Consider the following 26947-nt stretch of genomic DNA (forward strand, 5'->3'; position numbering starts at 1 on the left):
TTGGCTTTTCTAACCATAAGTGCTTTCAATTTCTAGAGCAACTGAAAAATATTCTCCAATTGTGGAAAATAAATCAACTTACTGCCCGTGTCCGTGATATTGCTTCCTGCAGTACTTTGTACTTCATTTAACTATGAGAAGTCTGAATACAAAGAAGCAATGCCATCTTCAGATGTTCCATTAAACAAAATGCCACGCTATCAGGATGGCATTCACTGGTCTTTTCAACCTATTGCATGAAAATCAGAAGTATATCCTGGAGTATATATTTTTTTATATATGGAGATCTCAAAGTACCTGATGTAAGTAGCTTTTAAGTCCAGAGCAAGGAAGTTCTTAGAAAGGCCTGCCATCGGTTCACTTGCTGAGTGTAAAATCATAGAATCAAAGCATCAGAGAATGGTTTCTTTGTCCTCTTTTTTGTTAGAGGAATTAAATCAAATTGAATAAAAGCTGAGCAAAGCATGTTTCTGGTAGAAAAGAACTGCTTGGGTACTTTAAGGGAAATCCATTATAAAGTACAATATTAAGAGAAACTGATAAAGATTACAATTATGAAGATTAGAAAATCATCTCAATCTCTTTAAGAGTAATCAGATTATCTCCAAACTGGACATTCAGTCAGCAACCTCCTCCTGCTCCTGTTTATTTCCAACAAGCCATTAAAGATTTTCTCAACAAGAAACCTACTGTCTTGCACAGTATTTGGGGAAATTAATTTACTCCAGTTATCCTGTACATTCCTAGAAACTTGGCTCATTGTTGATTTTAATGACAAGGCATCTTGTGTTATGAATACTTCAAATGCAAAAGAAATAGCTTTAGTGTTTTGGGACACACTTCTTGCACAGAGCCTTGCCTCTGCGTATGTGGGGATTGTGAGCAGCACTACTGTGTTTTGAGACTTGAACTCTTCGGCACCTCTCTCCCTGGTTTCCACAATAGGAAGGGTTTTCTGAGATGCGTAAGCCTAGAATAAGGATAAGCAGAACATAAACCAGGTGATCCAAATACATCTAATGAAGCTTTAAAAAAAAAAACAACAAACCCAACAAAATTCACAGAATATATTATGAACGTGTAGAAAATAAGGCTCAGTAAACTAAGAATTTGAGACCTTGAATCTACTAGAATCTTAGAAATTTTCTTTGACTCTGCTTGTGCGAAGTAACACCTGACAAATTTTTTCTGGAGTAGTTCTGAAGGTAGTTCAAGTACGGAATCCAGCTTCATGAGATCCTTTGCAATCTCACTATAGAGAGAAGAGAGCTGTTTGGTAGGTTGCACAGCACACAAGGCAGCCCTTGCTCACAAGAGATAACCTTTCTCAAACAGGGACTGTCAGTGAATTTATTGGGATGTATCACATGAGAAAACACAGCTTATGTGAGCAAGAACCTAATACTTTAGTAAAATAATGACATGTTCTTGGATTTGGTTTCCTAAAAGTTAAAAATTTCACACATATTCAGAAAATCAGCCCATCAGATAGAAAAAAAAAAAAAGGAAAGAAATCTTCCTGTTCCCTCCTTCATGAAATTATGTACATTTTGCTTAATGTGTATCTAGATTGAAAAAGGTTTTGTTGACCTCCTGTGTGATTTTATTTTTTTGTCCTTTTATTAAACATTTATGCCAAAACAAGCTTTTTTTTTGTTCAGTGTGTTTTCTAGAAATGGAGGCTAAAATGCCACCTTAGAGATTTGGCTGAAAAATCCCTAGATACACCTGAAGATGTAGGCAGATTTTAGGGAAAATTTTTATGACAACTTTTGCCTTTCACTCAAAAATGTTGGAAAAAAATGTTTATAGTGGCATTCCCAACATGGGTACTCAGCACCTTGATTCGCATCAAAAATCTAAGTAACCAAGAATTTTATGTAGGGACCCTGGAGCTACGTAAGGCCAGAGTGGATTATGTATGTGAGGAAGCAGACAGGAGCAGGTGTGTAAGTGGGGATGATAGCAACAGCATGGCCTGTCACTAGCAGATGTAAAACTGAATGTTTTCAATGCTATACTGGTCTGACAGCACTGTGGAGGCTGTGGTGTGACCACACACAGGCATTAGTCTAGCCTGGCTTCTGCACGGTTTTAGGACCACAGGAAGGAAGAGCAGAGTGAGGAGAATGGAGGAGTGAGATTTTTTTCCTTGAATGCAACTCTCCACGTTTCTAAACTCCTTATCTCTTTGGTTTTCAATCTATTTTAAGACAAAGCCAAAGCCAGCAGAACACACAGCAAAGCACTTATGACTTCATTGAACTTTTGCCCACCCTATCTAATGTAGAACTTCATTCTGTAAAAAGTGTCAGTATCAATAATTCATGGAATGATACTTCATCTTCCCTTCATGTCATCTTGTGTTGTAACTACAGCTTCCAGAAACACAGATAAGATTTTAGTAGCTGGCAGCTCTCCGCAATCAGCATTTTTAAGACAGTGGCTCTCTGTGGAAAACACTCTTCTTCAGATACCTTCTCTTTTGTCCTCCCAGCAAATCCTCTCATTTTTCCTTCAGCCTTCATAAGGTGTGCTTTCCTTGCCTCTTCCTGTCTGCAAGGAGCAGACATTGTTGTTTGATGGATGCCAAGCAATTTATGAATAAATGTGGGCAATTGAAAATGTTTCTGAATCTGTATTTTGATGCAAGCTGATCACAATTACATTAGTAAGCATTTACACTGCTGTGATTACAGATCATTTTTTGTGTTTGTGCTTTCTATTTTAAAAGATGTTCATTTAACGATGGATTTAAAATTTCAAGTCAAGAATGCTTGCACAAGTAGTAACAAACTATAGTAGAGCCTTCTCCAAGTGCGTGACAGGTTAAGTGCAATTTTTTGTACTTTTTGGTCTCTCTTGAAATGTTCCAGCTACAAAAATCTTACTTGTGAGTGCCCCCGACTTGACAGGATTGCGGAAAAAACCTTAAAAATGTCTGCTTTGGCACTTCAGACCCTCTCGTTGCAAAGAAGTACTAAGCCAGAAAGTGGAGGGAAGGTGAATGCTTGGTGCTTTACAACATTTTCAGGAGAAGGCAAATTGCCATTTCAAGGCAAAAAAATGAGTCCTCATCAGTAGCCGGTGTGTAGAGGTCATACCAGTTTCTTCCAATCTTGATCTTTGTGTGTTTACCCACTGAGTATCCTAGGGACTAGGGCAATGTTGGAAGTGAGACAACTTCTTTGCCATCCAGTTCCAGTGAATAAATCAAGAGGAGCACTCAGGAATGCAGCTAAAGGTACCTTAAGACTCTCTAAGCAAATTACACTTGGCAGTGTAGTCATCCCCAGCTAGTAGGAATTCAGGTGTCAAGCCTCCCAGGGCACCCAGGTGACACTGCCATGGGCACCAGCAGATTACTTTCCCAGTGAAAACCTTTTTTAGGCTTCATGTAAAGTTTGGGGCATATCGAAGCCTGAGGCATCCTAGTCATTCTTGTTTCTGGGTCATCAGGTGCTGTTTACGTGCTATCAGTCCTGGACAAGTTAGTGGATAAATGACAGATATTACTTTGTCCCTTTAGTAAATCATTGCCAGACATGGATCAGCATTTTGAGATGTTAGGGGCGTGGTTTAGTGGTGGAGTTGGCAGTATTTGGTTTACAGTTGGACTTGATGACCTTAAAGATTTTTTTTCAACCTAAATGATTGATTCTATGATTCTCCACTATGTTGACTACTTGAAGAAACTTCCTAACGGACAATATTAAAATCCATCCACCTTATTCTTTTGAGTCTTAATGGTTTTCCTGTTTGTTCTTGGCTTTCTGTACTTTTTTATGGAGTTGCTTATGGACTTAAAGTTCAAAAAGAAGAAAACAAGTCTTGGTCGTATAATGGCTGATTCTTTGTGAAGAGCTCCCTTTGGTCAGTCCTGATGACTTGTCAGTCAAACATCAATTTCTGGTATCTGTGTCCAGCAAAGGTTTTGTATTTTTAGGTAATGTTACTGTTGCAAATTTAGAAACCACCTCAGGTTTACTTCAACATCAGCTCTAGCCTGCCTATAGTCTCATCAAGTTCTTAAGTTTTAAATAGAACCTTATGTTTAAACGTGTTAAGGAGCAAGACCTTCAGCAGTATAAATTGAGGAGACTCTGGTGTTAAATCTGTTTATTCCAGCTGAGGATCACGTGTCGAATGTAACTAAGAATTCAAACATACTAAGTTCAGGAAGATTAAGATTTACTTACTTTTAGTTTTGGAACTTGGAAAAGATAGTAAATTTAGAACAATTTCCTTGTGAAAGTGCAGAAAATTCAATGCAGAATACCTTTGCTGTTTTTTTTTTTAAAGTATAATTGTAGATTTCCATAACACAGATATAATACATTATCACAATTCTCTATGGAAGTGTTATTTATAATTGTAAGAGTTAAAACTCATAAATGTTGGGGGGGAAGGGTTGTTGTTTTATTTCTTAATAACAGTTTTAGCTATGTTGATTATCAGACACTTCATTAGGAGATGTGATAGTGCTAGCTTTTTAGCTCTGCTGTAATATTATTTTGTCATTTGGGTATTTTATCATACAGTCATAGCCCTATGTTCTTTAGCCAAGTTCTTTCTTTCCAATTAGAGGACTGATTTTCTGCCAGCAGGGCATAAGACAGAGAACTTGAACAGACTGCGCTCTAGCCAGTAACTCAAATTTTGCACCTGGCAAGGTAAGTAGTCTCCATCTCACACGTATAGAGACGACACCTATACAACTTGCTTATGCCCTGTCACCCTTACCCTCAGCCAAAGGTCCAAAGTCCCTTCCTTTGAGGACCTCGACTCTCTCCCAGTGAGGATGAAGTCAATCTCCCAGACCAGTTTTAATAAGTAGGGCAAGTTCCTAGGGAACCATCTGGACCCTGAAAGTTACGCTGTGCAATGGCTTCTGTTTTCCTTGAACAAGGCTTTTGGGACAAAGAAGAAATCATCCATGCAGTTCTGCTGACCAGAATGTCTCATGTGAATGCGACATCAAGAATCTTATGCTTCTGTGCTTAACACAGAGCAGTTTTGTGGTTCTTGTGCAGCTTTGTTCCCCTTCAACAAATCTGTTTACTTAGGCTTAAAGGATAGCTAAAATTTGCCCCAATTTCTTATACTTCTTTTTTCTATCATCTTTGTTAATGAACATATGCAAATCTTCTACTTACAAGAATAGGAGTCAATTATATTCTGTGGGCTAAAAATAGCAAACTTGGGTTAATCTGTTGGTTTTCCTACCCATGGTAGCATATGGGATACATCACGCATTGTTCCCACAGTCCTACGATATGTATGTTCTCAGACCCACATCACCTCCCACAGTAGAATTACATGCAATAATATATAAGCAGTGACCAGGAAAAAGAATGGACACAATATGATTTTGTTTGAATATGCCTTTATATCTCAAGAACTTCACTGCCTATCAAGTTCAGATTCTTCATGGACTCAGATGGTCATTTTCATTATCTGCATTAGTATCAGCCAGGAGTTAAGTGGAATTAGAAAGCCTGCAAACCCAAAGTACCTGAAGGCAGGCTCACCGGCTTCTCTCTGGCTGAGCAGATGGAAAATAGATAAACAATTAACTTCAGACTGAGTCATAAAATCAACATAATACAGAGGATAAGCAGGGAAAGGAAATGACAGATGAAGAAAATATACAGTTACAATCTGTACATGCTGTCTTAAAGCAATAAAACTTCAGGAGACCAAAATTCCAAGACTGGGAGGAGAAGGATAACAAATTTTAAAGCATGATGTACAGATACTGACATAGAGATGTTTAAGTTCAGGTTTTGAAGGCTGAAAGGTGTTTGGACTATAGTGACAATGGCATGCTGGTGCTTATATTGGACTGGAAATTGGTCTTAGATGGTAGTTGTAGTCCTTTCATTGACTTTCTTGACCTATCATTCTCTGTGGCTAAAAGAATTAATTTTCTGGGAAAAATGGAAAAGAGGAAATAAAAAAGCAAATTCATTGAAACACATAATGATTTGTGGGATTATTCTGCACTACTGATTGCAGTGCAATGCTAATTTCTCTCTGATGCCCAGGCATCAGTTTGAAGATCCACATGAAGGAAGTTAATAAATCTCGCATGGTCACTAACAGTTAGGTACCTTACATTGTCTTATACCACCATGTTTGATATGAAATTTGGTATCATTGGAGGGCTCAGCAAGAGAACCATAGAGTGAAAAGAAAGACTCGAGGTAGCAGCTCCCTAGAAGAATGAATGCATACAGTTAGGATCAAGTTGGGTAAGCTCTTCCTATTATTGGATAAAATTTTTCAGGTCCAGTTTTGTAAATTCTCCATTCTATTTTTAAAAGGTTTATGTAATACATAAATATTTGGTTCAGTCTTCCTCAGAAGTTCATAGGATTTGTTTCTAAACTAATTTTTGCTATTTTTCTTACTATCACTATTCATTTCTAAGAGCATCTTCCAAAATAAAGAGTAGCTCAAAGTACATTCTTTATACACTTGTTTCAGTAAAACAGGCCTGTATTTTATTAAATATAATAGAAGGAAGAAACAGCCCATATGGTTATGCTACAGTTTGGCAAGGGAAAGATTAATGCAAATGTTTTATAGGATGCTTTATCAAAGTTAATGCTGATGATTTAAATGCATTTACTCGAACAAGAAAAAATGAAATTAACAGTGCATAATCATAAGAATTCCTTTGCAGAATATTTATGATTTATATCTTTTTGGGGGGGAAATGAGAGGAACAGATTAGTTATGATCTTATGAGATAAGAAGCTAAACTTTAGTTACATTGTTTTAAAATTCTAATTTTTCACAAATCTCACCAGAACAATGATTATGCAAACTTCAGGACTTCTCAGTCTAGTAAATGTGGCAACTTTAGGTAATGCAAAAGATAGACTATATTTTAGAAAACTAATAATATGCTGGAACCATCCCAGTATTTCAGCATCAATTGGAAGAGTACTTGCTACAGCCTTCCTATTGTTTTCACCATTTAAGATCAGGCATATCTTAAATGACTGCTCTGCTTCTTTTATAATGAAATGAATGCATAAAGGTAAACATTGAAGATATACTGACTTGCTGTAACTCTGGAAAAGACAGACTGACCATTCATTTCATCCACTATTTAGAGCATATTTCTCTGCACAGGCACTCAACAGAGTCTGAACATATGGCTTTAAACGGCAAGAGAGTAGATTTAGATTAGCTATTAGCAAGAAATTCTTCACTATGAGGGTGGTGAGGCACTGGCGCAGGTTGCCCAGAGAAGCTGTGGCTGCCCCATCCCTGGCAGTGTTCAAGGCCAGGCTGAATGGGGCTTTGTGCAACCTGGTGTAGTGGAAAAAGTCCCTGCTCATGGCAGGAACTAGAAGACCCAAAGATCAAGGAAAGAGAAGTTTTAGAGTTACTGTCTTACTATTTGCTGATATTGAATCTTGCTGACAAAAAACAATGTACAAAAACGTTAGGCTGATGCTTTCAAAAGAGGACTTTGTCCTGTGTGTTTGCATTTTGAGTTACAAGGCAGGAAAATGGCTGTATGTCCATAGTGTTGATGCATTTGCTTCCAATATCACCTCTAGAAAGTGCTGACATTTCTAAATGTGTATCTGCTTGTCCATTGCTATTTTTAAAAGCAAATAGAAATGAATGTAGTATTTGCATAAGTACTTGTAGATGTTTGGATTGAGATCATAGAATCACAGAATGGTTTTGGTTGGAAGAGACCTGAAAGATCATCTATTTCCAGCCCCCTGCCATAGGCAGGGACACTTTTCACTATAGCAGGTTGCTCAAAGCCTTGAACACTGCCAGGGATGAGGCATCTCCAAATGAATGTTCTGGATAACTCAAAATTTGTGCCACTTCTTTTAATTCTCCATGTATAGCTGTGCCTGAACTGTTCTGGCTTAGGGGAGCTTTGTCTGTAACTTAAAGGCTTTTGTCTGTGGCTTTTAAAGGCAGTGGTTTCCTTTGTTCTAGTGATTCATTTTAGGTAACCTTCAGATTTGTGCAAAACAATGTGACTCAGGACATTCGAAATAATCACTGTGATGAAATATTAGGCGATAGGAATGCAGCCTGCTGCCCTGCAGATGAATTCTGCCAAAGAGGTAACAAATCCCAACCAGTTCAAGTATCTTGCAATCTTAAATATCCTGCCAAGAATCAAGAATAGGGGAGATGTGGGTAGTGTGACCACATAGCCCTAAAAAGCAGTACTGCTACTGTGCTGAGTTTGCAAGGCTTGTCAGAACTGAGGCTTGGCAAGCTTGCCCTCTTTAAACCTTTCTTGATCTCCCCTCAACTTTGTTTTACATGGTTTAGCTGTAACACCAGTTTTACTAAGTGACCGAGTGTCTACAAGTAACTGGTTTTGCTCGTCTTCCTTTGTGCAGTATCACCATGGCTTTATGCCACTAACATGATGGTGCAATTTTAGCTGTACTATTTTAATGTCGATTGGTTTTCTGCATAGCCTTATCTTTTTCTTTTTCTGCAATAATTATATGTGCTTTAGTAGTGATTCTTGGATTACTGCTAAGATTCAGTTATACTAATTATAAATTCTTGGATTTTTATATATATGAGATGTGTTTCCCCTTTGCCCATATCAAGATTTTGAGGGTAACAATAGACAGAGATATACACCATAAAAGGTAGTTTCTAAATGCTTTCTGGGGTAACTCTTCAAAGGGTCACCAAAAAGGAACATACCTTACATATGTGGCTTTTTATTCATAGAATCATAGAATAGTTAAGGTTGGAAAGAACCTTAAGATCATTTCATTGCAACCCCTCCCATGGGCAGGGACGCCTCACACTAGACCATGCTGCTCAAGGCTCTATCCAACCTGGCCTTTCTGTCAAATTATTGTAGGTGGATATGAAAGCAGCAAAATCACAACAGACCATGTACAATTGAAAATAGGTGCAGTTTCGGAGTTTGTGGGAAATTAAGAAAGGCATTTCAAAATTTATTTCTTGATATTTAAAATAAATACAGACCAACCCCACCCCCCCCTGTACTGCACTAGTCTGATTTTTGTTGTTCATCCAGAGGATTCATTACTTTTCTTTGTCAGAAAATTGAACATTCTGAGTGATGAATGTGAAAAGCTTGGCATGCTGTTCACAATAGATTGAATAAATACAGGGATTTTCCAGGGGTGAGGCAGGGAGTGTGTACAGATTAGCAATACTTTCCTCTATCAGCAGGCAAGCACCACTGTGTGACTAGGAGCAAAGATGACTCTAAACAATGCAATATCTGCTGAGTTTATTCTGTATTTTTAAGTTTAAGAAAAAATCAGAATGATCACTCATGTTTGTATGATCTTAGCAATTAAGGTGAGGTTCACACCAGGCCATACATTCTGAGATAAGCTTATGCTATTAGCAGCTCTCATCTGCTTGCCTGCAGTTTGCGTTACTGTATGCACAGATGAATATTGCCTCAGGAAAAAGAAGAAAATCCTCCACTTGCAGATTAGTGAAATAAACTAATTGGATCTCAGTGCAAATATATTCTCTCAATGCACATACATAATTTTCTCATCAGTGGCATTTGTGTGTGCACATCAAAAGAAGAAAATCCCTAAGGGCTCAGTTAAAACCAACCATAGCAAAGAAATTCAGGAATCTCCCACCAGAGCATGCCCCGCTTTGCCTACTTTATATCACGCAGACTTTGAATGAAAACTGCAGCAGTCAGGCAGAACAGGACATGCATTGGCTTTATGGCTGTTCATTTCTGAAGCCTTAAAATTAAGCTCTTAAGAACTTACTGTCTTCCTCATGAGAGCACATGGCCCATGGGAGGTAGTGTCACAAACATACATGCAAGGTGAAAGAACTCTCCTCCCTACATGCTTGTGCAGTTGGGTATACTCACAGTGATCCCTTTTAACAGGTTTTTCCTAGATATGAAGGGAAAAGGCTGTGAAATAACAAAAGAGGTGCCATGGAGGTGACATTAGGTCAGTGATGAGACTCAGGCTGGGGGTGCCTGGGTTTGGACCCAGTGCTATTTCTGGGTGATGGGTGCCTGACCTATAGGTCTGAACCAGAAGCGGCTGAGCAGTGTGTGCTCCCACTGGGGGCCCTACTGCTTGCTGTGGGATGCTGCTGCTGCAGCAGGGATACAGGAGAGTGGTGATGACAATAATAATAACAACAATAAGAATAACAATAACAATAATAATAACATCAACAATCATAGACTAATAATACAATAACAGCACAATAATAATAATAGCAATACAAATAATAATTATATAATCCCACACTCCCGAAGAAAACCTTTAAAGAAGAAACCCAACCAGAAACCCATAGGCATAAAGTGATGCGGGAGGGAGGCGCTGGCCCCGCGCCCCGCCCCGGCCCCGCGCAGCCCCGGGCCGCGGAGAGGCGCGGATGGGCGCGGAGGCGGAGCGCTGAGATGCGATGCGCAGGATGTCGTTCAAGGTGAGCCGGGAGCCGGGGAGAGGGGCGGGGGGATGCGTGTTTGCCTTCCCGCTTTGTGCCGGCAGCCCGTGAGATGCTCCGTCATGTTCTTGGATGTGGGGATTGATTTATCATGTTTTTCTTTAGGAAGTAAGGAGGTTGTTTGGCGCGCAAGGAAAGAAACCAGCAGCGTCCTTCCCGGGCTGTGGGGTGCTGCGGTGGCAGCTGAGGGAGCGGTGCTTTCCACCGCAGACATCCCCTCAGGAGAATGCCTGGTTAGCGTTACATAAACTGCGAGCCTCCATGGAGCTTCACGCCGGCTTTAGGGCGGCCAGGCTCAGCGCGGCGGGGTTTGGTGCAGTCGGGAGCCTCCTCTGCACTTTTCTGGTCATCTTTGCTAGTGCTGGTTGCGTAAGAGTTAGGAGGCAGCCTTTATTCGTTCTATTTGTTTTGAGTTACAGTGGCCACTGAAGCTGGGCTGGTTTGTTCCCTTTTCTGTCTGTGACTCCTGTCACTTTTTGTACTTTTTCCATCCAAAACGATGCAAGAGCAGTCATTTTAAAAGATCACCTGAAATAGATTTGGCTTTTTTTTAATCTGAGGACAGGATTAGTGAAATCAATTGGCCTTACATGAGATGTACATCTTCTCCTCGGTTATGCACTTTCTGGATGCTGTGCTTGCCCTCTCTTATTGATCACCAGCTGTGTGCCAGACCCTTGCCATATTGCCTGTGTTGCATCGCTTTATTTGTTGGATTATTCCCTGTGCCTGCCTCTCACTCCTGTCGAGGTGTCTCCCTGCTGGGATTACTGCTGCTGCAGTGACACCCTGTCAGTTCCATGGTAGTGCAGCAGGTGGTTTCCACCTGCACTTAAAGCCCTAATGGGGCAGGAAGCAGCTCAGCCTTAGCTTCACCCTGGATGGTGAGATCTCTGTGGTCACTCCCTTTTTGGTCCCACACTGGTCTCACACCTGCTTGCTTTTCTTAGTCTCTTCTGTTGCTCCAATCTGTGTCTGAGTTTTTTCCCACCTTTGTTCCCCACAGGAATCCACCCTAAAGGATGCTAGTCCCATGCTGTTGGTGGTGCTATCCACTTCTTTTTGCCTTGTTTTTCTAGCCTCCTTTTTTAGCTTTGTCCTTCAGGTTTTCTTTTCTGTTCTGTTCCCATCAGCTGTTTTTGTGTGCTGTATTTCTCACTTTCTATTCCCTCAAGTACTCCTGTTCAAGGCAACTCACTCACTGGCAGCTCTCTCTCCCTCTGGAGAACTTCAGCCCCCACCTCCCTCTGCTTTTTCTCTCTTTTATGTCTCTTTTTTTTGTTGGCATTTTCACTTTCTCTCAGAAGACCCTGTACTTGGATTCCTGACATCTCTGTTTGCCACTGTTTATTCATGTTTTCCATTTGATTATCCTACTTACTCATGAGGTATCATTTATCTTGCTTTCTCACTGTCTACACACATGAATATCCCCTCTTCTTCTACTAGCTTTTGCCTGTCTAAACTTACGTTTATATCTTGAACTACTTTTCTTTTTTATCAGTATCCTTCATATAAGTTATATGGTTATCTAATAAATTCCTCTCTCTTTCCTCCTCAGGTCCACTAACATTTTCCTCTCTATCATGCTTGATCCTGATTTCCAGTTCTTCTTCTTCAAACTTTTTACTCAGTTTCTCCTGTCCATTAGGAATTGTTTAGAAACTGAGAAAGAAAAGGGAATTTTCTTGTATTTTGACAGAACAAGGAACAGCCACCAGGCCAGTGTTCTCCTCATCTCCTTTCTCTTTGCCTATGCCTCTTTTCTTTCATCTTTAAGATCACTGTTTAAAAATGGTACTGTTCTTAACCAGTTGTTACCCCACTATAACCTGCCTCTTCTCTGCAAACAGCAAGTCAAAGGTAGGGCAGGGAGCAGGAGCTGCTGATCACAGCACTTAAATGATACTTTTCCCCTCAATATTCTTAAGATGACATATGCAGACACATTAGTGCATTTTATTTTTTCTGTATTGCTGCATAGAAATGGTCTTGTCAGATTTATAATGTATATTTTCCTCTAGGCCATTTTTGAATGGTCCAGAGGAGTCCACAAGTCCTGAGGAGGGCCAGAAGCTCTCCTATGAAGGCAATCTGAGAAAGCTGGCCTTGTTCTGCCTGGAGAAGAAAAGGCTTCAGGGAAACCATACAGCAGTCTTCCAGTAACTAAAGGGGGCATACAAGAAAGATGGAGAGGGACTTTTTATCAGGGCACATAGGAACAGGACAAAGGGGAATGGCTTTAAACTGAAAGAGGGGAGATTGAGATTATGTATTAGGAAGAAATTCTTCACTATGAGGGTGCTGAGGCACTGGCACAGGTTGCCCAGAGAAGTTGTGGATTCCCCATTCCTGGCAGTGTTCAAGGCCAGGCTGGACAGGGCTTTGAGCAACCTGGTCTAGTCGAAAGTGTCCTGACTGTGGCAGGTGATTGGAATCAAATGATCTTTAAGGTCCCTTCCAACCCAAGGCAATATGATTCTATGAGTTTATGGTTCTATGATTCTATGAATAAGTATTTTTGCTTGATGTAAGTACAGCATGAATATAATGCCAGTTTTTCATCTTTGGGCCCTCATGAAAGTATATAAAAAATAGAAATGAGTAGTACAGCCAGAGTCTGAAATAATGCTCTGGAGATCTTGATGAGGTAGAGGAAATTGTATCCTGAAAGTTGCTGATGCTGAAACAAATGACATTATGAAACATGTCATTTTCACCAAAGCCATTAGCTAATCGCTTTTTCAAACATTTATTACATTCTGTTCCCAGACTGTCAATGCTGAGAATCAATAATTTACTTTAAGGCGGCTTTAGGAGCAGACTAGCTTTGTAATAGAAATTGCATGGAAATTGTATACATTTAAGATCTTGAAATTCAACAGTACCTCTGCCTAAGTATCTGATGAGACAGGATCGAGTCCATAACTGAAAAACAGCAGTCAAGATTTATGTCACATACTGCTATTTAAAACCCATTTATTGCTCAAAAATTATTCAATTAATCAGATTAGTAATCCCGAAGTAGGGCCTTACATTTGGCCTACCAGTGATGTCAGCATTGCTGATATCACCTGAAAATGAAGAGCACCGAGGTATAAATCCTTGGTTTGAAAGCAGAAAAGAAATTGCCACATGGTACTCCCTGAGGCTGTCGTTGTAGTGTATGCAGATCACCTGAATGGTTTTGCAAATTCCATTCATCTTAGCAGACAAAATAGCTCAGATTTGTGTTTGCTTTTTTTATCTAATCACAGTATGGTTGATGGTCTGAGCATGTTGTTTACTCTATTTTTATACAAGGAAGTGGGAGCACAAGGGGAAATATGAGTACTGATAGCAGTTGTTCCAAATTGGGTCAAAAGCACCACTGGGAAAAACCTGATTTCATATCCTTGATGCGCTGGAGAATTCTTCCATTCCTTGGGTCTGATCCAAAGCATGAGGACAACTTTGCTGGAGAGCTACTTTAGTAATTACAAGGGGGAAAAAAATGAAGTAGGAATTTATGATTTTGGACTTCTACTTCCAGACTAAGGTAGCACTGGCAACTTAGTTCTCTCCTCATGTAAACTGATGAAAGCAGGTGAAGAGTTCCTGAATATTGATTCTGGCTCCTGCCTATCTGATAAATAAAGGTGATATTGTATGGTGGGCATAATAAAATGCAGTCACATTGCTACTGTGTCCTCTTCTAGAAAACCTGTCTGGATGAAATAAATCTTTCCTTGTATGGATATATTGCCATATCCTAAAGTTTTCACAATGTTTAAAGGATAGAGTGAGGTATAAAAAGAATAGATAGATAGAGTTAGATATAGATGTATTTGTAGATATAGATGTATAGATATAGATATAAATAGAGATAGAGATATATGAAGAAATTTGGTTTCCCATTCAGAAAGGTCTATATAGAATTCTTTGCAATAGCTTTCCACTTAATATCATAATAAAGTAAGACAATATTTCTAACTACCAGCTCTACAATTAAGTAGCTGCCTAATAGATCAGAGCAAAAAGGGCAACATGGGCCACTGTGTGTTTAGGGCAACTGTTTGTTTTTATGTAAAATTTTAGTGGTTAAAAATGTGAAGACAGGAAAACACTACTGCGTTGCCAGCAAGGGTATAAACTGCTAGCTTTACTTTGATTGACATTATCTACAGATTCACCTGGGAAAATGTATTAGCTGTATAAGGAAGATCAGAATTTGATCTTGCTATATATCGTTCTCACTGTATTTTTCAGACTCCTGACCCTGTGTGTGCTGGCACAAGAAATATTGCTATCAATTTATAGGAAGTGTCATATAATTTATTGAGTGGTTGAAACTTCTCTCATCTCAAACAACTGCCAGTTTTCTAATCTATGAATATTAAAAATGCAACTCATGGGAAGTGATCAGTGTGACAGATCTGTGATAGATTCATACAGGATTTGTCTTCTGTCTGCTGGTTTCTGTGAGGTTTATTACCCTTGCATCAGTGAAGGAAGCAATTCAAACTCTCCTCTATGTGTGCATTTTAAGCATCAAGCATAAAACCATTCAATCCTGATTCTCTACCTCATTACACATGTCTACTGACATTTAGACATGGAGAAGCGTGTATTACATTTTCTGAAGCTGAATGATTGACTTTTCTATCCACTGTGCACTCTGTTTGGATTATCCTGAAGGTAGGATTCACTGGAGAACCAAACCCCCGGCTATGTTTGACACTGTTTTTGTCTAAGATGACTGTCAGTGAAAAGGTGCTTTACTGAACTGTTGGTGGTTTTAGGCCTTATGAAAAAACAGCAGCATGAGCCTGCTTTAGGATACATACTATTGCCATCACAGTGATGTTTTGCCTCCATAATTCACCCGTCACAGTGCTTGCCTGTCAGGGCAGCATTTTGGCAGCTGCTTGCTTGGATATAACAAAGAGGCCAGGTGCAAAGTCTGTGTCTTTTTCTGCTGTCCTCCTCCTATGCTGGGGCAGTGATAATTTGCTTCTATCCAGAAGAAGTCACACTGTGGCATTGTTTCTAAGACTAAGAAAGCCTCAAAAGAGGATTATATTATTACCAATTTGTTTAACAGTGGACTGTGTTATCTAGAGTTTCCTAATTTTAACTTACATATTGCCCTGCATAACTAGTAAATGAATCTGTAAGTGTATAGACAGAAAGATTTTATCCCTTTTTTCCCTGGCATCACTCAGGAGATATTTCATGTGCCCACAGTTACAGGGTGTTAACTCCAGGGAGGAGGCAGACCAAACAGTATGAGAAATGCATGAGCAATACTTTTTGCTTTAGTGGGACTTGAAAAGACAAAAAAGAAGGAGACAGCAGAGAGCCAGCCTAAAACCTGGGAGCATGTCCTGCAGCAGGACATGTCAGCAGGATGATTCAGCCTTTCTAACTGCTCAGCCCCACCACAGAAGCAGACAGTACAGGTGCTAGTTAGCACATTGTTTTCTGTGATGTTTCCCTGTGTATCTGGACTAGCATCATCGACTCTCATTACAAGCTAAGTGACATAGGCTGCCATGGACACAGGGAAAACCTGAAACTACATGAGGTAGTATGGAGAGGCTGATCTCTTTAACTGCACAAAGAAATTAAATTAGTTTCTCTTTCATGCTCTGGTTTTGAAAGAGCAGCACACTGAGCTGAAACGTGCCTGGCTTGAATGCAGAATTCACATGTGTATGTTTGTCCAATGTATCTTCCAAAGTGGTTCCTTTCTTTCTTTTCTTTCTTTTTTTCATCAGAAAGAAACACCACTCGCCAATGCTGCATTTTGGGCTGCAAGAAAAGGAAACCTGGCTCTCCTCCAGCTGCTGATGAACAGTGGGCGAGTAGATGTGGACTGCAAAGACAGCGTATGCACATAATGCACCTACACCCTGGGCACTGATTTTGCATCACTTTCCATAGCCCGCTGTGCAGAGTGTGTGGCAGGGATCTAACAATAGGCATATAAGAGTCTTATGGCACTTAGGGATGATTTAAAACCTTATCTTGTCAGGAAGCAAGTTTGAAGCTGAAGATAAAATAGCATGATGATTTACATCAATGGCAAGGGGTTAGGAATTTGCCAGCACTCAAAAATGTGTCTTACACAGTTATTTGTGGTGCTGACATTAAAAGCACGTATCCTAACACCTCAGGCTTCTCTTTGCAAGGAAATGTCATTATAGTCATAGATCACAGTGAAGAGTCAACCCAGCTAAGCCCAGGTAGCAATGATTCTGTCAGCTTGCAAAGCTCCTCATAATTAGAAGAATTCCTGGCCCCCTAACTGCTGATCCTCCCCCACCCCAGTATCTCCTGGACTTGGCACCAAGGCCAAGCAAAGAGTAACCCAGTCACCTGGGAGATAGATTTCATGGGGATTTCCTTACTGTAATTGGCATGGGTTGAAATCAGTTTTGAGATTAGGGTGAAATGGGGTGAAAACACAGACATGTCTTGCTATTCTGCCTACAGTATATGGAGAGGTACTTGATTGTACCAAGCTGTGGCAAAGAGCAGGGGAAAGCTGAGGTTGAGAAATTCCCAGGTTTCTGTTGTTTGGAGCTGGGCCTGGCTTACTGGGAGTTGTGTCTGTGTTGCACAGGATTGTTGTTCACGTTTCCAGCCTGAAACATGAACCTGTCACAACCTCTCTTACTTTGAATAGCTTAAAAGTGCAAAAGATGTTCTAAGCCCATTGACTTCAACCTATCTTTTAATTTTAGTTTTACTTTTGCCCTGTAGGCAAGTATTTGTCCTGCACTACTTCTGGAGCTGATGCTGTAACTGTCTTTCTGACAGGGAGGGGAGGATGTTCAGATGGGTAATGAAGTAAGCAGGACAGATCAATGTAAAGAAATAAGGTCCATTACTCCTTGATCTTTCTCAAAAGAAGGCTAACTTTAGTAAAGAATTCTTACAATGCACTGTAAAATATCCTGCCTTATCCATTCTAACAGGTATGCACGTTTTCTAGACTATAATATTCTGGTATGATTAAGGCTGCATGCTTCTTTTTTGAAACATCATACATTCCTTCTTTAAATTGAACTGGTATGTGTGAATGGTTTAGAGGATAAGTTCCATCCCTAGGCATGTGGTTTCTGTGAGTTGTCTGCACACCACATACACATAACCTAAATCTTACCTGGTTCACTGAAGTAGTGACCTTATGGTGTACTGTGGGAACTTCAACACATAGTTCTGGTATGGAAAGTTGTCTCATATAAAGTGAAAAGATTACTCTCATAATTTGGATAGGGAATTAGTATTCAAATCACCCAGACCTTGTTCCTGACTGTGACTCAGAATTAAGTGACTCAGCTAAGTCACTCAGCTCCTGTGTCTAAGTTTATTCTCCTGGAAATGTTGCAAAGATCTTTGGGATTCTCTGATAAAAATGCTGTGCATAAACCAAAAACATTCTTGTTACCCTTGTTTCACTTATTTTGGGACAATAAGGCAAAGTCATTGCATACATATTTGTTGAATGGTCAGGCCTTAGCACTGCAGACAAGTCTGTAATGTTTTTGCTTTAACACCCCCTAATTGCTCATTTTCAAAGTATTCGTGATAGCAAGCTTTAAATGATAGCAAGTTTTTCAATTATCATAAGCTTCTTTCAGCTTTTCAGAAGAGGTGCTGCTGTCTCTTCCATTCAGCCTGATTCATTGCTGAAGGTGTCTGTAGAAGGTACTGACTTGTTTTTCCTTATTCCCAGCTTGGCACAACAGCTCTGATGGTAGCATCTTACTATGGCCACATAGACTGTGTACGGGAATTGGTGTTGCAAGGAGCAGATATCAATCTGCAGAGAGAGGTAGGAGAAGTTCTGCAGTCAAACAGGGATTAAGTGACCATTGGCTTATTACAAATAGTAAGAGTGTTGTAGTGTTGTCTGCTGCTTTTTTTGCTAATTGCTTCTGTGTTACTTGCATGTATGAACAGGGTCTGTTCTGAGGACATCAAGGAATCAGATGTCTGGATTTTATAATAGGAAATGAGATGCCAGAGGAGCATTTATAAATAATTCATCAAACATTTCCAGCACATTTGGTTGGTGAGGGGCAGTTACATCTGAGATGCAACTCCAGGGTTACACCATTAATGCATCTGCAGTTTTACTTATCAGCACAGTAACTTACAGCTCTCCAGATGAGACATCCTTTACCATTCGATTTGCAGAGTCCAGTCATTCAAATGGAATGGATGTCATTGCTAGCCTGAGGATTATTTTGGCTCACTACGTTTTGGAGTTTCTGCCTTTTGGTCTGAGCCAACTCATCTGTAACAATCCCACAGCTTAATCACCTGTACCCTTCCTTGCGACTTTGCTTTGCCTTCAAGGCATCTCTTGCACCATGCTTGCTTGTGGCTGGCTTCAGGAAGCTGCCTTCCCCTCGTACTCCACACAGATGTTTGTAAGGAGTACCTGCAGCTGCTCTGGTCTGTGTGCTGTATCTACAGAGAGCAGAATTGCTCTGAGACAGCAACAGTTGTACTGGTCCTAAGAGCAGAGCAGTTTAAGGAGGGCATGCAGTAACACAGGAAGGTGGCTGGCAATGCAGGACAGCAGTATGTTTGTTGCTTTAACAATACAAGCCAATGTTTCTCACTTTCCTTGGAAACCTGGAACCAGAGAATTAATCTCATGCTGACACCTGCAAGTTACTGAGTCAGTGAATGCCATGTTCAATGATAAAAGTTTCTTTGCACTTACTGGCCTAAACTTGCTCTAACCGTGAATGTGTCTTTCTGGGGGGTCCTGTTCCAGCAAATCTTGTATTTAAACATGTTCCTTCCCTTAGGGTAAACACTGCTTGAAAAGCAGGGACAAAAGGAAAAGTTGAGAACAGCTTTATGGGGCTGCTCTTGAGTATTGCTCAGGATGCAGTGATTCAGCAAGCCAACAAAAAGAAACCCTGAAATCCTCCAAAATTACTCTGTTGCAGAGAAGAAGCAACACAGATGAAGTTTAAGCCCTAAAGAAAAATGGCACTGTTTTGCAACTAAATTCAACCAGTAGCTTAACCAGTGCTCTTGTACTCTGAAGGTGTTGTGAAGCTTAGGGAAGTGAAAGCCCCATAAATGTATCTGGAAGAGGAGGCTCTGAAATGGTGTCAAGAGACCTATTGTAAAGGCATTAGACACTGGAGTGAATTTCATGTGGAATAGGTGTTGATTTCAAATTAGCTGTTCTTTTCTCACTCTGGGCTTTTTTTCCCTATCTGGTGACTGGGTAGAAGTTAGTAAATTCTAAGAGGTCTATTTGAGTAACTGTGCAGAAGCCCCTTATGAAACTTGCATTTTATTCAAACATACGATGCTGGACAGATTTCTCAGTGCAATAGGAATAAAACTGACCTAAGATACCTGGTGTCCTCAGAAGTCCTCAAAATCATCCTGTCTTTTCAGCTGATATAGAACAGATTGTGAATACTTTTAGATTTGAAAGTGTCTTATGTGTTTGAGTTTTTTTTAATCCATTTTATTCCTTACAGTCAGGTGCAACTCCTCTGTTCTTTGCTGCACAGCAAGGCCACAACGATGTAGTGAAGTTTCTCTTTGAATTTGGAGCCTCTACTGAATTTAGGAATAAAGTAAGATGATGGGTCTGGTTTTGCATGCTGATACATTCCAACAATCAAAGCTTTTTTTCCTGTTCACATCAAATATGACATGGCAGCAGGAGGATGACAAAAGGATTTCCTCACTTGAACATTTTCTGCTTAATATGTGTAAAACAACATATTGTGAAACTATTAACTTGGGACTAGCTTCTGTTACCTAGAATTAATGGCTTAAGTCAATCAAAGGTCAGTCCCTTGATAGTGATAGTTGATAGTCTTTATTCTCAAGCCATCCTACAGTACAAGGGGAAAGGGTCTTTTTATACATGTTAGGTAGGATCCCATTTTAGGTGTATATGTACTTCATTTGCACAGAATGGAATTTCATCTATTTTGGGATGTCTCTGAGTGCTACCATAGGATACGTAAAAGCACAATGGCTTCAGTCCTTCCTAAATTCCTATTTACCCATCTGTGCCAGGATGAAATGCACCTCAGAGCTTCTATTTATTTGCTCATCTCAATCCTTTTACAAAATCTTCTCAGAATAGCCAGAAGCACAGACAGTAGAGCCTGGGTTGGTTCATCCCCTGTCGTGGGGTGAACAGCTTCAATTCATCGCTGACATCAGTGTATCAATTCAGTTTCTTTGTCCAAAGCAGTACTAGAACCTCTGCTTTCAGCAAACAGAACCAAACCCAGCATATTTTCATTACATATGCTTGTCCTTGATATGCTGGCCAAATTTTGGAGAATCCCAATAATTTGCAAAGACGTTTGCCACTCACTTACCCTGGGATCCATAGCAATGTGTTTAAAGAAGGAATAGCTGTTTACCCCACAGCAACCAATCCTTAAAGCTGTTATAGTCTGTGATTTGAATGACTCCTTTGAAATTGTTTGATCTTTCATGACAATTTATGATCCTTATGAAGCATGCAAAATATACATGACATGAGTCAGTAGGGCAGATAAAAGGATAAAAGGGAGTAAAGATCTAAATTAAAACAAATATATTCCTGCATTCTAAACTTAAACAAGGGAAGTTTAGATTGGATATAAGGAGGAAATTCTTTCCTGTTAGGGTGGTGAGGCACTGGAATGGGTTGCCCAGGGAGGTTGTGAATGCTCCATCCTTGGCGGTGTTCAAGGCCAGGTTGGACAGAGCCTTAAGTGACATGGTTTAGTGTGAGGTGTCCCTGCCCACAGCAGGGCGGTTGGAACTTGATGATCTTAAGGTCCTTTCCAACCCTAACTATTCTATGATTCTACAAAACATGGGGGTCTCCAGACAGAGCTTGCTGGAGGAAAGTGTAAGGTAAAGTAAGATGGAAGTTTGATATGGGGGAGAAGGGGCTGAATTTTCCTCCTAAGAAACCATGGGCTTTCGCACCGTTTGACAGTTTTTTGATTTATCTGAGTGTTGTCTTACGACATGGCAAGTGGAAAAGATTCCTGGCTTTGACTTCCCTTTCTTGCAGAAAGACCTATCTCTGCTTATCATAGTGGTACCCTCACCCAGAGCGTGCAAATAAAATCACAGTCTTTTCTGTTGAAAGTATTCAACTTCATAGGAGACATGCAGTAGAACAGGTCTTAGATACCAAGGAGCTGTTCCTTAGTTCTTTCTGACCCAGTATATATATTTGATTCAGGGTGGACAGCTGGAACTGGGGGCCATGCAAAGCTTTTTTCTGATCTCCAAACTCTAAGCAGGGTGATGGAGAAAACTTGGTTGTTCTAGTCTGAAAGTTCTAAATGGTATATTTTGGAAATGTGTCATTCTTTAAAAAAATGTATCTATCTAAAACTGTTCAATGGATTTAACCAAACACTTGGTTAGGATTGCCATTTTGAGATGCCAAGTATATCCTGTGAGAAGTGTCTTCTTTCTTAAACTTCAGGCTGTATAATTTCTCAAAGTGAGATCACACAATTGGACTTCCAAGTGTTGGCCTTCAGCTCTGCTGTGCTAACTGTGGTTAGCTTTGCAGGCCTGCCTTTTGTTTGGGACCTGATATTTGGTTCCTTCCAGAACTTACATTAATAACCAAACAATCTTCTTAAAATAACAGGAGTTTGTTGAGAACACACTAATTTTTAGAAAGCAAAAACTAAACCATAAAGCAATTAACAAACTATTCCCACGTGCAGCTGAGTGTGTCTACCCTCCATACAGGGAACCTCAATATTTTTAAGCTTCCTAAAAAGCATCCTTTCCTGCTTCTCAGCAGAGGACCTCCAATCTAGATAGCACAGTTTCTCAACTCACTGACCTTTCTCTCTCCATTTCATTCAGGGAAAGTGTCCTTGAAAATGTCTCTTTATTTTGTTTGCAGCCCTTTGATCTGGTAATTCACCACTCAAGCAAAGTGTCTTTCAGCTGGTTGGAGACAGCAAATAGGTTTCACAAAGCTGTTAGTTTTTGCCATTGTCTTTAAGTGTGTATAAGGCATTTCTTTAATTCAGAATCCTCTGTGATTGCTTGTGTGTTTTGTTTCAGCAGTTCTTGTTAAATTAGGGTAGTTCAATTTGACAGGAAGGTCTAATGACACCTTGTAGCTACAGAGTAACTTAACTCCATCAACCTGATTACACATTATATTTACTCAAACAATTTAGAATTAATATGCAATTCTTAGATTGTTGTATAACAGCTTCATATCCGTGACTTTGTTGACATTCAAGCCTCGTTTGCTTTTCAGCGTCACAGGGAAGGAAGATGAATTTGAGAGCAGTTATATACAGTCCCTATGGGTTAGCTCAATCATGTCTCGAGCTTGAGTTTTCATGAGGTTATTGTAGGCATGAAATAGCACCACAGATTAATAAATTTGATTGGCACTTCCCATTATAAAAGATCCATTTGGCTGTTCAAGCTGTAACTTCTCTTGTGGATATCTGTCTGTGTGGAAAATTTCAGACAAAACTTTGGAGCTGTTTCAGAGAACAAAGCTGAGAGAAAACACAGTCTTCTGCCTACATTAATGACAGCTCTAGAAACCATTTATCTGAAATACTTCAGATAGCTTATCTTGTGGAGGAGGGGCTTGAGACTGGGAGAAGGCAGGGAAGGAGAGAGACCTCTGGTGAGGATGAATAGGGGTGTGCCTCATCTTTGCACGATGGTATGGTGTCATCCCAGGCAGAAGATAAGAACTTCCTCTCCATATTAGTGTCAGAAATACTGGTAATTTTTGAGTGGGGAACAGTGCACTTAAGATGGCAAGACCCATTGTTGTTTCAGCTGGCTTGGATTCAACTGCCAGGACACTGAGGTGTTTCCCTTCTCAGATGGCTCCCAAGGGAGCGTGTCTACAAGCAGGATTCAATGCATGTGCCTAGGTCTCCCTTTAGTGGTGATGTGCAGCAACAAAACTGCCTGGGATTGAGCCTACCTGCAGGGATCTCACTTCTTCAGCAGAAGTAATGTGGCTTTCACTGGTGGTCATGTGTTTGGTCTGACTTTGGTCTAGTCAGCTAGCATGCTTCAAAATGCACCCTCCCTACTCTTCCTTAGGCCAACAATCAATATGTTAGAGGCGGGAAATGACAGGGAGTGAAGTTCTGGCTAAAGAAGAGTAAATGACTGGTAGGCTTGGAGCAGGGGAAAGGTGTGCTGTCCTTTAGTAGGTGGAAGAGCTTGGCAGGAGGGCGGGATTTGGCTGTAAAGGGAAGAGACATGGAGGAGTTGTGAAGGAAACAAAACAAAAGTTTCTAGTGGGAAAGCAGAAGAGGAGGAACAAAAAGCAGAACAAAAAGCGCTATAAAAAACTCAGGAGAAAACAGTTTATAGTGACAGAGCCAAGTTTAAAGATTTGCATGGCAAGACTTGGTACTAGACTTATGAAACATTCAGCAGCTAGTTGCTACAGAACTGCTGAGAGCCAAATTCTGAAAAGCCATAAAATCTGCTTTTCTTTTTGTATGGCGATGTTTAGTCCAGTGCCTGACTCTTACCTGACTGTACCCATTCTTTGCTTTTTCACAGGATGGAGGTACTGCACTTCTAGCTGCTTGTCAGTACGGGCATGCAAAAGTAGTGGAAACGCTGTTGAAGCATGGTGCCAACATTCATGATCAACTTTATGTGAGTTATTTGACACAGCTAATATTGACAACACTGGTGATGGAACAAATGCGCTGTTGGTTGAACAACAGCAGATGGTCTGACTCCAGCACAGAGAAGCATTTGCCAGATGTGGTTTTATAGTACTGTTCTAAGATGTGAATTCTGTTAACTGTCTGCTTTTCATGACCCTGGGAGAAGTAGCATGAAATCAGAAAAGACGTTTTGGATGTCTTTTGATTTGCTATCTCTATGAAGGATCAAATCTGGATCAGATCTGCTTAATTCATTAGTCTTGAACAAAAGACCATGTCATGCCCTACCAATGATTTTCAGGGCAGACAAAAGAGTGAAGAGCAATACAGCCCCTGAGGTACTAGAGAATCAGATCATCAGTTTTCTGCCAGAAAGAGTAGTAAAAGTTAAAATATTTAAATCTTTAAATATCTGTAAATTATTTTTTAAAATATTAGTTAAAATTATATTATTTGGTATTGGTGTATTTCTAGCTTGACAGTGTTTGCCTCCAGGGCAAAGGATGGTTAAAATGGCTGATGTTGTTTAGTTGACTTTTCAGAAAGCTGGATTGAACAAATGAAGCACTGGATTTAATTTACTGCAACTGAGATACAAAAACATTGAGCTTTTCAGCATTCAACAGAAACAAATGGTAGATTTTCTTTCCACTTTCCACTGCTCATTCATACCCTGGGGCACTCAAAACTGACAAAGAAGAAGTTGTTCCACAGGGATATAAGTTTTTTCAGCTTTTTCCAGGGGCTTTGGATCTGCAGGATGCTGTTGAAGTCTTAGCTCCCACAAGTGTGCATGGGAGCTAAGGGCTGGTGACTGCAGAGGCTGTGTACTAGACGCATAGGGGATCTCCACCTCTGTGCTGCCACCACCCTGTATTTATGAAGAAAGGTGTTCCACCTTCACTGCTGTGCAAATAGCAGTTGCCTTTCTAATCTGAGGGCAGTGATTCATACCTCTGCATGGTAATCCTGGGGTTTACCACTTAGTTTAAAAATAGCCATGCTGCCACACCTGCAGACACTTACCTAGAAGTAAAGGCAGTAAATTAACTTCCTTGTTGTCTCTCTTGGAAATGAGCAATATGTGCAATTGCATTTAGGGATGTATTTTTATTGCTTACAGCCATTGGGCAAAACCAGACAGAAACGTCTGCTTAATAAAATAAGAACACAATCTCTTGAAAATGAGTGTTAGCTTGGCTGCTTTTGTGGGATGTTGCCAAGCTGCATTTGAGAAGCAGTAACTGGCTGGCAGGTTCACTGGCAGACAACAAAATGGGAGGGATTTTGAGCATGCATTTGGGTAGTCCTCCTAAAACCATCTAGATATTTTAATCTTAAGTTTACCCATGTGAGGGAGGGATAGAGGAGAAAATGAGAGAATACCATAACTCAATAGTATGTCTTGCAGAAATATGTTATAGCCTTTAAAACAGCTTTCTCATTACACCATCAATTCAAATCATGTAGGTGATAAGGAACCCAAGGTTCTCCATCTTTACTGATGCTACAATAAAAAGCTCTTCTAATATTACACGATCTTGTTTACTTTCTAAATGGAAGAGTTATTATTGCACTTGTCTCTGGTGGAAGCCTGCAAAGGACCTAATACCATCCTGTTATTTCATATACTCTCATAGCAACCAGAGAAAACAGCCCCTCAGAGAGCCCAGGGGTGTGTGTTTGTAGTGCCAGCAGACACCTCGTTTGTTTGCCAGGACATTTGTCTTGAAATCAAAGCCAATCATTCTAAATTCAGTCCCTGGGGCGCTATATTCAGCTCATGCTTCACCAAGTCTGTGCTGAGTTTTGCAGAAAGAAGAGTAGCTATGCAGTATCTCTTAGCAGACAATAGCGTTTGGTCCCAACATAGTGATATGCCAACAAGGGCAACAACAGACTTGTACTAAAATGCCCTGTAGTTTGCATATGCATGAGATGACATGAACTCTGTATTTGCATATCTGAGATGCCGTGAAGGGATGTCCCTAATTAAAGAGTCTCACCTTCTGAGAAAACTTGCCCTAGCATGCTCTGTGCTGAGTGCTGTGGTTATGGGATGTGTAAATACCTGTCCCACCCTCATTGCAGATTTCCACTTCTAGTTGGTTGGAAGGATGATAATGCCATTTGAAATATTTTCAGAAAAAAAACTTAATGAAATATGACGTCTAAATTCTTTTCCTAAGGAAGAAATTCCTGTGAAGTCAAATTCTGAGAATATCTGCACATGAAAGACACATTGAGGAAAAATTAAAACCCCATATTTGTTTACAATCTTTGTTCTTCAAAAGCTTTGTTCTTCCACAAGCTTTTGCACGAAAATGCTGGTTTCTTACAGGGCTATGACACAGTCTGTCTTACATGTTCTACTTTTACATCATTATATTAGAGGTGAAGTCTCCTTTACAAGGTGTGCCAGAGCAGCGGCATGGTAGTTGTTAGGGTGGCCCAGTAGTACGGCAGAGTACTTACTCATTTAGCATCAGGGGCAGGCTTCAGTGCTGGAGCCTCCAGTCTTGCAAAGTACTTGACCATGTTTTCACCATGCGTCTATGTAACAGAACACTTCTACAAGAACATATAAAAGCTAAATGAAACTACATTGCTATACAGGATGAATTTCTTGTTATGTAGAACAACGCTTCTATGAACTAGACTTTAGGATTCCAGAACCAGGATTTAATGTTTGGTTTGATACGTGATGGGAGCCAGCACTTGTGCATACAGAATGAAAATGTTACCGTGGTTTGTTATGAGCTAGACTGGATTTTGGCAATTATTTCCTG

The 26947-nt window shown here is 40.2% G+C and overlaps 1 protein-coding gene across 3 annotated transcripts in view; it reads left to right on the top strand.

The window, feature by feature from the left end:
* Positions 1–3771: 3771 nt before the first annotated feature.
* ANKRD29 (ankyrin repeat domain 29) overlaps positions 3772–26947 on the top strand; it is a 36603-nt gene continuing 13427 nt past the window's right edge. The window contains exons 1-5 of one of the 3 annotated variants that reach the window (XM_062632845.1): positions 3772–3912; positions 16242–16352; positions 18206–18304; positions 19986–20084; positions 24046–24144. In XM_062632845.1, the coding sequence (XP_062488829.1) occupies positions 16314–16352; positions 18206–18304; positions 19986–20084; positions 24046–24144 (336 nt within the window). In that variant the 5' untranslated portion in view covers positions 3772–3912; positions 16242–16313. Of the gene's footprint in view, positions 3913–10341; positions 10462–16241; positions 16353–18205; positions 18305–19985; positions 20085–24045; positions 24145–26947 lie in introns of those variants that run through there. The other 2 variants (XM_062632844.1, XM_062632846.1) reach the window with 2 other exon arrangements.

Source organism: Pezoporus occidentalis, unplaced genomic scaffold (assembly GCF_034315485.1).
Source record: "Pezoporus occidentalis ecotype Australia unplaced genomic scaffold, CSIRO_AGI_Poc_V1 ctg4, whole genome shotgun sequence".
NCBI classification, from domain to species: Eukaryota; Metazoa; Chordata; class Aves; order Psittaciformes; family Psittacidae; genus Pezoporus; species Pezoporus occidentalis.